Below are 13,064 nucleotides of genomic sequence, written 5' to 3' on the forward strand. Positions count from 1 at the left end.
AAAAGGATGAACTAAAAACCTAGAGAAGTATGCAATCAGTTACCTGCAACGTGTAAGTTTAATACTAACTTTTTAAATCTAAAAAGTGGTAAGGATTTTAAAAGAATCTTCTACAGCCAAGAGTTGGAAAAAGTTATTCTCTTAGAGTCAGCTTCTACAACTTGGACCTTGGGAATAGAAATACACGTTTAACATATTTTAACGGTATAGTTAGAAGTACTACTACTAGTAGTAATATTAATACTTTGAGTTGTCTCTATCAGTTCTGTATAAGCCACTTTTCTGGGCAGCTAAGAAGAAGGTGAATAATAATTATAACAATTGTGATAATAATAACATAACACAAACATCACGCCGCCTTTTCTGTGGTTGACATTGCGTGAATGCTTCTGCACACGTGTCTCTTCTACTTCAGGTCTTTGTTTAGATACCATCCTCTCAGCCAAGCCTTTTCTTGACAAGCCTTTGTGAAACTGCAACCCACCTTCCTCTGTTTTATTTCTCTCCAAAGCTATCATCAACATCTGACAAACCATGTATTTAACTTATTATGTGTTTATTGTAGTAATATGGTGAGCATTCAGTAAATATTTATGAATGAACGCATGAAGCTTCTTTTTCTTTTTTTTTCTGTTTTTTTTTGAGATAGAGTCTTGCTCTGTTGCCCAGGCTGGAGTGCATTGGTGTGATCTCGGCTCACCACGACCTCCACCTCCCGTGTTCAAGCAATTCTCCTGCCTCAGCCTCCCAAGTAGCTGGGACTACAGATGCACGCCACCACACCTGGCTAATTTTTTGTATTTTAGTAGAGACGGAGTTTCACCATGTTGGCCAGGATGGTCTCGATCTCCTGACCTTGTGATCTGCCTGCCTCAGCCTCCCAAAGTGCTGGGATTACAAGTGTGAGCCATTGCGCCCAGCCAAAGCATCTTAATTCTCATATAAGGCATCCAAGATATTTTGGTATCTTCTTCATAAGTGAGGAAATTGAGACCCAAGAAGCTAAGTAAGGTGCATAAGGCCAGATAGCCAGCAAGTCGCATAGATGGGGTAGGGGAATAGGTCAGATAATTCCCAAGGTCTCTGGACCTTTCTGATCCAGTCTCAAGCCACGACTGAAGGAAGCTTATCATGCTGAGTGGTAGGGCCATGACACCAGCCACTTTTTCTTGCCCCAGGTGTATTCAGTTCTCTTCTTCCCTCTGCCTCTGTCAGCTGCCCTCCTGTCCATTGCTCCCCACCTCCTTCCTCCTACTCCACATGTAAATGGACCTTTTCTTCTGCACTCTCTTGGAAAAGTCTATTCAGAGTCATTTAGCAGTTCTGACCCTGTGGACGAAAGCCCTAGAGTCTAGACAGCTGCAGCCAAATGTGCTGAGGAAGTGGCCACCGCACCTGGGCCTTTCTGGACTCTCAGCGAGGCCTCCCAGCTTACTCAAGGGTTGTCAGTGCAGTCTGGGAATGCAGGGACCTTTGAGGAAGTGATTCAGGCAGCTGGCCAGAGGAAAGCACAGGGAAGTTTAAGCAGACGGAGCCCTACGGCTCGGTGTTGAGGAACAAGCTTCAGGGGCCATTCGGTCGGTTTCTTGTGTAGCCCCAGCTCCTCGTAGGCCTGAGAAAAAGAGAGAAGCTGGGCTTGCTTCAACTGGCATCGTGCGGATTTGTCATTCACCCCAGGGCTTACCCTCCAGGCTTCAATATCACTATATGGCCACGTGCCCTAAACGGTTCCTCCATTCCCTTCTCTCCTTATCAGCATCTGTCTCAAGTAAAGTAAGTATTGCCAGACTTATCATAAGACACAGAAGAATAAGATATGTTTAAGAAGACTTTTTTGAAAAGGACTAAAACACAGAAGGGACTGCTTTGATTTTAACTTTGCATTGTTCCTCATCTATACAACGTGGTATCCAGACGGGAGGCATCAGCGTACAGCCGTCAAGTTCCATCACTCATGACTGTGTGACCTCAGGCAAGTCACTTAAACTCATGTGCAAAATGGGGCTGAGAACCCTTCCTGTGTGTTTAGAATGTGAGCTACTGGGAAAACAGCGAGGTACGGTGGTGTGCCTTACTTGGGAGGCTGAGGTACAAGGACCGCTTGAGCCCGGGAGTTGAGTCCAGCCTAGGCAACAGAGTGAGACTTCATCTCTTAAAAAACAAAGCAAAAATAAAAGAACGTGAACTCCTGGAAACAGAAATCATGTCTTCCTTCCTTTGCATCTCCAGTGCCCAGTGCAAGACTTGGAGTGTGCGTGTCAGAGAAATGCATGCTGAGTTGCAATAATGACTGCAGAGCGTTGTCACGAGAATCATTTAAGATGATCGATAGAAAAGGGCTTCAGATACTCAAAAGCACTAGACGATTCTGGAGGATTATTGCTCTATCTAGCCTATAGAATGCAAAGGTCAACTTACACATTTATTTATCAGCGTGTTTGGAACTCATAGTACTTTTTTATTTTTTGGGGGGATGGAGTTTCAGTTTGCCGCTAGGTTGGAGTGCAATGGCGCAATCTTGGCTCACTGCAACCTCCACCACCCGGGTTCAAGTGATTCTCCTGCCTCAACCTCCCAAGTAGCTGGGACTTCAGGCATCTGCCACCATGCCCAGCTAATTTTTGTATTTTTAGTAGAGATGGGGATTCACCATGTTGGCCAGGATAGTCTCAATCTCTTGACCTTATGATCCGCCTGCCTCAGCCTCCCAAAGTGCTGGGATTACAGGTGTGAGCCACCATGCCTGGCCTTTTCTTTCTCTCTCTCTCTTTTTTTTTTCCAGAAATAATGAGATAGTAATGCTTGCTAGGATTCAGGCTAACTCAAGAGCACTTTATAACCTATGCTCTAGTTGAGGTACAGCCAGCATTATATGATCATGATGTTTCTCTTGGAAACGATGTTCAGGCCAGGTGGAGTGGCTCACACACCTGTAATCCCAACACGTTGGGAGGCTGAGGCAGGTGGATCACTTGAGTCCAGGATTTCAGTACCAGCCTGGGCAATATGGCAAAACCTTGTCTCTGCAAAAAAGTTAAACAATTAGCCAGGCATGGTGGCGCATGCCTGTAGTCCCAGCTACTCGGGAGGATGAGTTGGAAAGTTCGCTTGAGCCTGGGAGGTCAAGGCTGCAGTAAGCCGAGATTGTGCCACTGCACTCCAGCCTGGGTGACACAAGACCCTGTCTCAAAAGGAAACAAATAGCAACAAAAGAAACAGTGTGTTCAGAGCTGGATCTCAGCGCTCGCTTCTTTCTTCTTTCTTTTATTCCCTAAGTGTTTATTGGATTCCTGTTTAGTGCCAGTTACCATGTTAAATTCTGGTGACGTGACAATGTAAGAATGACTTAATTCCTGCCCTCATAGAGTTTATCATGTAGAAGAGGAAGACCTTGAGTAAGTAATGTTAAAAGTGTGATAAGTGATGGGAGTAGAAGGGCAAGTGGTAACAGAGGCATCTAACAGGCAAGACCTTACCTCGTTTAAAGGGTCGGAAAAGGTGTCTTAAAAAAGTGGTGTTTGCTGCATGTTCTCACTCATAAGTGAGAGTTGAACAATGAGAACACAGGACACAGGGAGGGGAACATCACATACTGGGGCCTGTAGGGGGCTGGGGGAGGGGAGAGCATTAGGAGAAATACCTAATGTATGGGTTGTTGGGTGCAGCAAACCACCATGGCACGCGTATATGTAAGTAACAAACCTGCACGTTCTACACATGTACCCCAAAGTATAATTTTTAAAAAAAGGAAAAAAAGAAAGTGGTTGTTAGTATCAAAGCCCTAAGGATGAGCAGAACCTCGTTAGAAAAAGTGGATTGGTCATAGAAGACCAAAGTGGTGTAATATGAGGGTTTGGGAGGGGAGGGAGGAGGCGGAGAACGGTGAGGGAATGAAATGTGAGCGAAGACAGATGGAGGGATGACTGAGGAAAACAGAAGTGAGTGTGGATGATTCTGAGAGTCTTTAGGAAGATGGTGGACCCTTGGTTCTCCTGGACCTCCACCTTCTAGAAGAGAAGCTTGTCTGCAGCCAGCAGCTCCTTGCCTGAAGGCCCTCGATTCTGGAGGATTATTGCTCTATCTAGCCTATAGAATGAAAAGGTCAACTCACACACTTATTTATAAGCATGTTTGGAACTCACAGTACTATTTTTTGGGGCGACGAAGTCTCGCTCTGTCGCCAGGCTGGAGTGCAATGGCCCGATCAAGGCTCAATGCAACCTCCACCTCCCGGGTTCAAGCGATTCTCCTGCCTCAGCCTCCCGAGTAGCTGGGACTTTTTTTTTTCTGGTATGTCAGCATTCTGGGCCCCACAGCTGGGCCGCACTTGGTGCAGACCACTTGCGCTTTAGGAAAACAGTTTATTGTGATATGTGGGATATTGCTGAAATGAAATAACCTTTGTTTTTACAACTTGAGTCATGAAGTACATTTGTTTTCATTAAAGTTAAAAATTCAGCTTGTTCACACTGAAGATTTAAAATTAAGACTCCCCTCCCACCCCTCCCCCAAATAAGAACTAGAGGTAAATAGAATAATATGAAATGGTGCCACCTAGTGGACAAAACTGTGTAATTCTACTTTTTTTGCTCAAATGGAATCATACGGCAGCAGCTTTCATAAATAGTGAAAAATCAACTGGAAAAAAATATTTTGCACGATTAATTGACCACCCCAGATGGAAAAGTAAGAAATTAGAAAGTTCATTTTATCTTATCTGCAATATGGCAAACACTAAGGAATTTTTTTTACTGTAGTTTCAAAATGTGATAATTCCTGACTGACCAGATCCACATTCACTACTTATCAACATATTTCACAAACATTTGTCCATTAGATTGAGTCTACACTGAATGTCAAGATGCTTAATTACCTATCTGGATTTCATTTAAACAAATGTTTTTTGAGACAGCGTCTCACTTTTTTGCCCACCCTGGAGTGCAGTGGCGTGATCTCAGCTCATTGCAGCCTCCACCTCCTGGGTTCCAGCACTTCTTATGCCTCAGCCTCCCAAGTAGCTGGGATTACAGGTGCGCACCACCTTGCCAGGCTAATTTTTTTTTTTTTTTTAGACGGAGTCTCGCTTTGTCATCCAGGCTGAAGTGCAGTGGTACAATCTTGGCTCACTGCAACCTCCACCTCCACCTCCCAGGTTCAAGCAATTCTCCTGCCTCAGTCTCCTGAGTAGTTTGAATTACAGGTGCCCACACCATGCACGGCTAATTTATTTTTTATTTTTAGTAGAGATAGGGTTTTGTCATGTTGATCAGGCTGGTCTTGAACTCCTGACCTCAGGTGATCTGCCCACCTCAGCCTCCCAAAGTGCTGGGATTACAGGCGTGAGCCACTGCACACTGGCCCATTTTTTGTACTTTTAGTAGAGACAGAGTTTCACCATGTTGGCCAGGCTGGTCTTGAACTCCTGATTGCAAGTAATCTGCCCACTTCGGCCTCCCATAGTGCTGGGATTACAGGCATGAGCCACCCCACCTGGCCCAACTAGCTGGATTTTAGATGGTGGAAAATAATGTTCTTATTTAGAGTAGCTTAGAAAAAACTAGTTTGTGAAAATAAGTATGCTAATTATAAGATGGAAATCAAAAGTCTTGAGTCTTCGCTGTTACTAGGTTTTAATTAGGTGATTTGTTTTCATCCTACCTAATTTTGGTCTGTTTTTGAGTTTTTACTAGCAACCTTTCTATGCCTTAGTTTCTTCTTTTACAAAATGAAGGTATGTTAATACTCAAAAAAAATTTATTGGATGGATGATTACATGCCCCTCACATTGGTTGATACTGGAAACAGTAATGAATAAAACACAGTTTCTGATATCAGAGAACAGAGAACACAATATTTAGAAAAAAAAAAAACAGATAATTTTCACATAAGCCAATAAGAACAGGGAATGACATACCTGAGCACATAGTAATATCAAGGAATGGTAGCCAGGTCAAGCCGAAAAGCAAGTGGATATATGACCAAGGCAGGCTGCCTAGAGAAGACCAGACTCTCCAGTTAAGGCTTAAAGGATGACTGAGAATTAACAAGCAAAAGAGGAGAGTGAGAGGGAACTCCAAACCGAGACTGCCAATGTGGATGTGTAAGATGATATTATGGCTGGGGCCTTTGAAAATCCAGAGTTCTTTGGGAATCTTAAGGGAATATGAATTCTACTAGGTGTGTGGAGTAGGATTCCAAAGGCCTCTGATCTTTGGAAGTGGGGCCAGTAGGAGGAGCTCCAGAAGTCTCCCTGAGGGCCTGCTCTAGGCTGTCTGGAAAACTTCTCTTCCCTTTTGCTGGTTAACAACTGGCCTTTTAGTTTCAGTCTTCCAGGTAGTGAATGCATTGCTTGGGTTTAATGTCAGGGTGGTACGGACCTCTCCAGTGATGTATACTTTTATTAAGTAAATGATGGACTCATTAAATGTGAGATCAATGAAGTGGCTAATGCTGCCAAGTCACCTCTTAACCCAGAGGCATTATGAATGGAACACTGACTTCCAGAAATAAAAGTCTAAAATCTATTACAGTGCTACCTATCCATGTCTTTGTAATCAACGTCCGCCTTTTACTTTGAAGTTTTATTTTGGTTGTTCTTGGTGGTAAGGAGGTTTGGTTTGATGGCTGATAGTTTAAAGAAAAATAGTACTATTACTAATACAAAATCATCACATTTAAAACTAAGTATTTGATTCACGAGAAAATGGTTTATTTTTATATTTTATTTTTTTCTTTTTCATACAATAATTTCATTGAATTAATTTCTTATCTATTTATTTCCAGATTTAAAAGAAGTACTTTTTTTTTTTTTTTTTTTTTTTTTTGAGATGGAGTTTCGCTCTTGTTACCCAGGCTAGAGTGCAATGGCGCGATCTTGGCTCACCGCAACCTCCGCCTCCTGGGTTCAGGCAATTCTCCTCCCTCAGCCTCCCGAGTAGCTGGGATTACAGGCACGCGCCACCATGCCCAGCTAATTTTGTATTTTTAGTAGAGACGGGGTTTCACCATGTTGACCAGGATGGTCTCAATCTCTTGACCTCATGATCCACCCGCCTCGGCCTCACAAAGTGCTGGGATTACAGGCGTGAGCCACTGTGCCCGGCCAAGAAGTACTTCTTTTAGCTGTAAATTTTAACTGTCCTGAAAAATGGGTGAAGGCCTTAAATGAATACAACTTTTGTTTTTACAGATACCGGCTAGTTCCAAAGGTTTATTTTCCTGAGCAAATTAATGATGTTGTACGAGCCACAAAGTACTTCCTGGAGCCGAAAGTCTTAGAGAAGTATATGGTTGATCCAGGCAGAATTTGCATTTCTGGTGACAGTGCTGGTGGAAATCTGGCTGCTGCCGTTGGTCAACAGGTAACGCCACTGTCCTGAGGTGCTGATGGGTGGAGTGGTGCATGATAAGTAAGGTCCATCAGACCAACACATTCTCCTTTACGTGCGGCAAAGGCATAGTTGGGTGAGCGGGTCCCTAGATGGTCAAGTTGGTCATGCGATTATACTTGTAGAGCTCTCAGACATCTTGTTGAAGCAGGAAGACGGGTGAGTGGAGGAAGTGTCATCGATGGGTCTTTGTAAAGTCCCTGATCACAATCACTGTTAGAGAAGGGCTGATGACATCCCTTGTTTCTCAGGGCTTATGTATGGAACTCGAGGATCCCCTGCTCCTTTTTCATGTTTGACTTGCAGAATGGAGTATTTTTGCTTAAATTCCAGTTCCTAAGATTGTTCCATAAAACTTTGAGCCAAATTAAAACATCAAAATTTGTTTCCTCAACTTTTTGTTTTTTTGAGACTGAGTCTTGCTCTGTCACCCAGGCTGGAGTGCAGTGGCACAATTTCGGCTCAGTGCAACCTCCACCTCCCAGGTTCAAATGATTCTCCTGCCTCAGTCCCCTGAATGGCTGGGACTAGAGGTGTGAGCTACCACACCTGACTAATTTTTTTGTATTTTTAGTAGAGATGAGGTTTTACCATGTTAGCCAGAATGGTCTCAATCTCCTGACCTCGTGATCCGCCCGCCTCGGCCTCCCAAAATGCTGAGATTACAGGCATTAGCCATTGCACCTGGCCTCCCCGACTTTTTTTTAATGTAAAAGAAAAAATTAATTGAGCTGTTTAAATATTACAAGTTACTATGAGCTTTACCTGGTTGAATTCTTTGAAAACTATGTCTAGCTCTAATAGCACCCCAATTTTTTTGACAGTGTTGAAAACTCAAAGATAAGCACCACATCTTCCTGTTATGGATGACATAACTAATCTTTGCCTTCTCACCTCCACATTTCATTTGGTGTCCTCAAATAGCATCTGTCATTTTAATTATAATGTCCCTTGCTTTCTAACGCTTTTGCTATAATTCAATAACTTGATCCTTCATTTGGCACTGGCAAGTTTGCCATTCAAATACGGTCAGAAGAAAGTCATGGCTCAGTGGAGAGAGCATTCTTGGTTTTGAAGCCAGACAGCGTTGGAATCTAACCCAGGGCCCACCCTTAACGGGGCACTGGATAAGTCCCTTAACCTCTCTGAGCCTCGGAAAAATGAGGACAATGTCATCTGATTGCAGGGCTGTGGCAAGGACTGAATGAAGTGATGTGTATACACTTTTTGGCACATATTCAAAGTACTATTTACTGACCATCCTTCTTGCTTTTGGAGAGCAGTCACGTCTCCCCTGGGATGGGTTTCTAAAGTCCAGGTGTGAAGCAAAAGTGCAAGGCTAAAGTTACCTTGAAGATCATTTAGTTGTCTATGAAGCTTCATGGCTAGTTAGCTTTCTTTTAGATGTTATGTGACAAATATATAATTTTGCACACTAGAATTGCAAAATGGGGCAATATATTAACACTGTGGGGAGGCGCGGGGGAACTGAGATCTGTTGAGGTAGGGGACTCATTCATGTTCCCATAACAACTTCACTCTATGCCATGTGCTCATTATGTGAACTGCAGGGTGCATTGCCAGAACTATTTAAATTCCATCTCATCAAGCGTGACGATGCTGACCAGAAGGCATACCCTGAGGTCCTACTAAGACACTCTAGAGTCTCGTAATCTGTTTAATAAGTTTTTTCTGCTTCTTCTTCTGGAAGAGTCAAACTAATTTTTTTTTTCTCCCTGGGAAGCCATGACCTTTTTTGGGGATTTGTAGGAAATGAAAAATTAAATAATTTTCACATATTATTCATTCATAATACCCAGGTGTCTTAAGTGCCTAAAGATAGATACAAGTATAGGGTTCACTCAAAACTGAGTTATGGCATGGTCTTGGCTCACTGCAACCTCCGCATCCTGGCTTCAAGCGATTCTCTGCCTAGCCTCCCGAGTAGCTGGGGCTACAGGGGCATGCACCACCATGCCCGGCTAATTTTTGAATTTTTAGTAGAGATGGGGTTTCACCATGTTGGTCAGGCTGGTCTTGAACTCCTGACCTCATGGTCTTCCTGCCTCGGCCTCCCAAAGTGCTGGGATTACAGACGTGAGCCATCGTGCACAGCCAGCATCATACCTTTCTTAGTTAAGTAACTAGCAGCTTGGTAGGGTGGTGATGGTCATGATGGAGAATTATTTTTTAAATTATCTTATTTATACAGTGCCTGGTAGAAATGTAACATTTATGCCATTGACAGATTCAAAGTAACACATTAAGCTATTCTATCATTTATGGTTTCTATAAAAGCAGCCGTGCAAAATGAAATACTGTATTTGCTTCCTCTTCTCTAGTTTACTCAAGACGCCAGCCTAAAAAATAAGCTCAAACTGCAAGCTTTAATCTATCCAGTTCTTCAAGCTTTAGATTTTAACACACCATCTTACCAGCAAAATATGAACACCCCAATCCTGCCCCGCTATGTCATGGTGAAATATTGGGTGGACTACTTCAAAGGCAACTATGACTTTGTGCAGGCGATGATCGTTAACAATCACACTTCGCTTGATGTGGAAGAGGCTGCTGCCCTCAGGGCCCGTCTGAACTGGACATCCCTCTTGCCCGCATCCATCATAAAGAATTACAAGCCTGTCGTGCAGACCACAGGCAATGCCGGGATTGTCCGGGAGCTTCCTCAGTTGCTGGATGCCCGCTCCGCCCCACTCATTGCAGACCAGGCGGTGCTACAGGACCTCCCAAAGACCTACATTCTGACGTGTGAGCATGATGTCCTCAGAGACGATGGGATCATGTATGCCAAGCGTTTGGAGAGTGCTGGTGTGGAGGTGACCCTGGATTACTTTGAGGATGGCTTTCATGGATGTATGATTTTCACCAGCTGGCCCACCAACTTCTCAGTGGGAATCCGGACTAGGAATAGTTATATCAACTGGCTGGATCAAAACCTGTAAAGGAGCAAAACTTCCAGAAGGCTCGAGCCTCTCTTGCCCTCCTATACCTGCTTTGGAAAGACCTGCACTTTTTAGTTGACTAATTCTTTCTGCCATCCCCCTTTATTTGTGAGTTATGGAATCTCAATTCCATAACTGAAGACTTTGTGATAACCTAATTTTTAAAAATGAATTTAACTAACTTAAGTGCAAAAACATCTGACTTGGGTTCCCAGAGTGGGCCAGTCTCTCTGTTCTTGTTATTTTAGCCAACTATACTCATACGTAGAGCTACAGAAAGCAGAACTAGGAACTGGAAGTAGCTTTGGGTACTGTCTTCATCAGGATGTTCCTTTCAGAAGCAGTTCTTCCAGCTGTGGATGGTAAAGTGACCTTTAAGAAGTTAAGAAAACGCGGACTCCTCAATTCTGCTAGAGTTTACCTTGAGTTCAGAGCAGTGTTAAATGTGTGCACTTTCAGGTCAGTCCTGAGGACCAAGGACCCTCTGTTCTTTGTGAATGGATGGTTTTGTTTCCTATGGGAATTTTGGCAAAGGCTTTCTAGAAAGAACAAGTTTCTCAAAGGACTTTCTTCCTCTAGAATGTTCATTTTATAACTATCTGTAAGTCCAGTTGGATTACAGTGATACTTGAAAGTTACTTTCCACCACTGTTATTAGAAAATACGGAGTTGCATGCACTGGATATCTATACGGCATTAAGTTTTTGTTGTTTTTCAGTTACGCTGTCCCCCTTCTCCTTGGGGAGATCTTTGGGAGCAAATTTATTTAGTAAACTTTTCATTATAGAACAGGTAAAAACAGATAAATAAAACAACCTATTGTTTCACATAAAAATAATTCTGACATAAGGTACCAAGAGCAGTGTGTATATATTTGGCATAGTCAAAAAAAATGCATTTAATATTAGTTTAAAATTATGAAAAATACCTTTAAAAGGTCTAGTCGATTCTTGCAAACTCAATCTTTTCACTTCTGTGGCTTTAAATGGAGCTATTTTGGTACAATATAATGTATTGTTTATTTTTTTAAGTTATTTAATGTTAGTATACATAGCTAGATTTAAGGTTTTTCAGAAAGATGTGTGTCATAAATATTAAAAACAATGGTATTTTTTTAAATAACCGCCTTAGGGTTTTAAAACCTTCCCTACAATTATAACCATATATAATTCTGTGGAAATCATAGCATAGCTATTAATACTACTATTCCATAGGCACAAATATTTTCATGTTTATATACATATACAAGTTAAAATAATTAGAAACGATGACTGCACCTAGTAAAGTCATCTAAGTTTATCGTTAAGTAGCTTAGGCAAGGCACACATTGCTCAGCTCTGCTTTTTAGGGTCAGAGAAACACAAGCTCATATTTTGGGTGAAGGGCTCACACTGGCACCCGGTGCCTAGATCCCTCATTTCCTTCCAGCCGGGTCTGGAAGTTTCAACAGCCAGGCTTAACTCCATGTAAAGTCTTCACTGCCAATGGGAACATCTTTAACACAAGACACTCCCATGCTGATTTGACTTGAGCATCTCTGCCTGCCTTCCTGCCATCCTTCCTTCTTCCCCAATGCTACTCTTAGGGGCTGCAGAGAGCAGCAGTAGAGCCGAGTCATGCTACAGTGCACCACGGAGGGAAAGTAGAACCATTTCGCTCCTGGGAAGCATGGGTATTTCCCACCTCCAGCTGTGAAACAGCAAATGAAAATTTGCATACTTATTGATGTACTGTAGGAGCCAGTAGCATTTTGTGTACAAAACAGAAGTCAATGCAACAGTATGTTTGTGTGCCTGTGTGTGTATAAACCACTGACGCTAACTTGCTAATGTACTTAGGCAAGCCACTTATCATCTCTGGGCCTCTTCTTTCCTCTCCCTAAAATCAAAGAGCTGAATTATGTGATCCTTGAGGTCTCTTCCATCCCTTCCAGCTATAAATACCAACTGTTTCATCAGACTGGCAAATTGTGTTCGCCTCTTATGTGGTCGTTTTTTGGTAGGTCATAGTTCCTTATACATTGACACATACATCATCGAAGGTCTTTTTTTTTTTTCCCCTAAAAAATTGGGATTTTAGTTCTTATTCTATAACTCTCCTCTTCAAATAATACTATTCTTTTTATTCTTTTTTTTTTTTTTTGAGATGGAGTCTCACTCTGTCCCCAGGCTGGAGTCAGTGGTGCAAGGCTCACTGCACCCTTCACCTCCCATATTCAAGTGATTCTCCTGCCTCAGCCTCCCGAGTAGCTGGGACTACAGGCATGTGCCATCATGCCTGGCTAATTTTTTGTATTTTTAGTAGAGACGGGGTTTCACCATGTTAGCCAGGATGGTCTTGATCTCCTGACCTCGTGATCCGCCCACCTCAGCCTCCCAAAGTGCAGGGATTACAGGCGTGAGCCACCATGCCCAGCCTATACTATTCTTTTGATACCATTTGACGGAACCAATATTTGGACCTTATTTTGAGGTTGTGTATCTCTAAGAAAAAGAAAATACAATACATACACAGAGTTCCTTAAAATGACATTTTTCCCCAGAACTGTGAGACCAAATCTATAGTAATTGCAGACAACAAATGATTCTTGATCTCTAAAAGGCTCTCTCAGATGAAAAGGGAGCAAAGGGAAAAAGAGGTCAACCACTGTTTCTGATAAAGTATTTGAGTTTCATTATTTGTTTTTATTCTTATAAAATATGTTTTCACTCTGCAG

The 13,064-nt window shown here is 42.6% G+C and overlaps 1 protein-coding gene across 1 annotated transcript in view; it reads left to right on the plus strand.

Annotated features, from left to right (window-relative positions):
* NCEH1 (neutral cholesterol ester hydrolase 1) overlaps positions 1-11,906 on the plus strand; it is a 62,244-nt gene extending 50,338 nt beyond the window's left edge. Inside the window, exons 4-5 of the mRNA XM_064378641.1 lie at positions 7,190-7,361; positions 9,731-11,906. Coding sequence (XP_064234711.1) covers positions 7,190-7,361; positions 9,731-10,348 — 790 coding nt within the window. The 3' untranslated portion in view covers positions 10,349-11,906. The remainder of the gene's footprint in view (positions 1-7,189; positions 7,362-9,730) is intronic.
* The last annotated feature ends 1,158 nt before the right edge of the window (positions 11,907-13,064 follow it).

This window comes from Aotus nancymaae, unplaced genomic scaffold, assembly GCF_030222135.1.
Source record: "Aotus nancymaae isolate 86718 unplaced genomic scaffold, 86718_ANA_hifiasm-v0.15.2.pri h1tg000019l, whole genome shotgun sequence".
NCBI classification, from domain to species: domain Eukaryota; kingdom Metazoa; phylum Chordata; class Mammalia; order Primates; family Aotidae; genus Aotus; species Aotus nancymaae.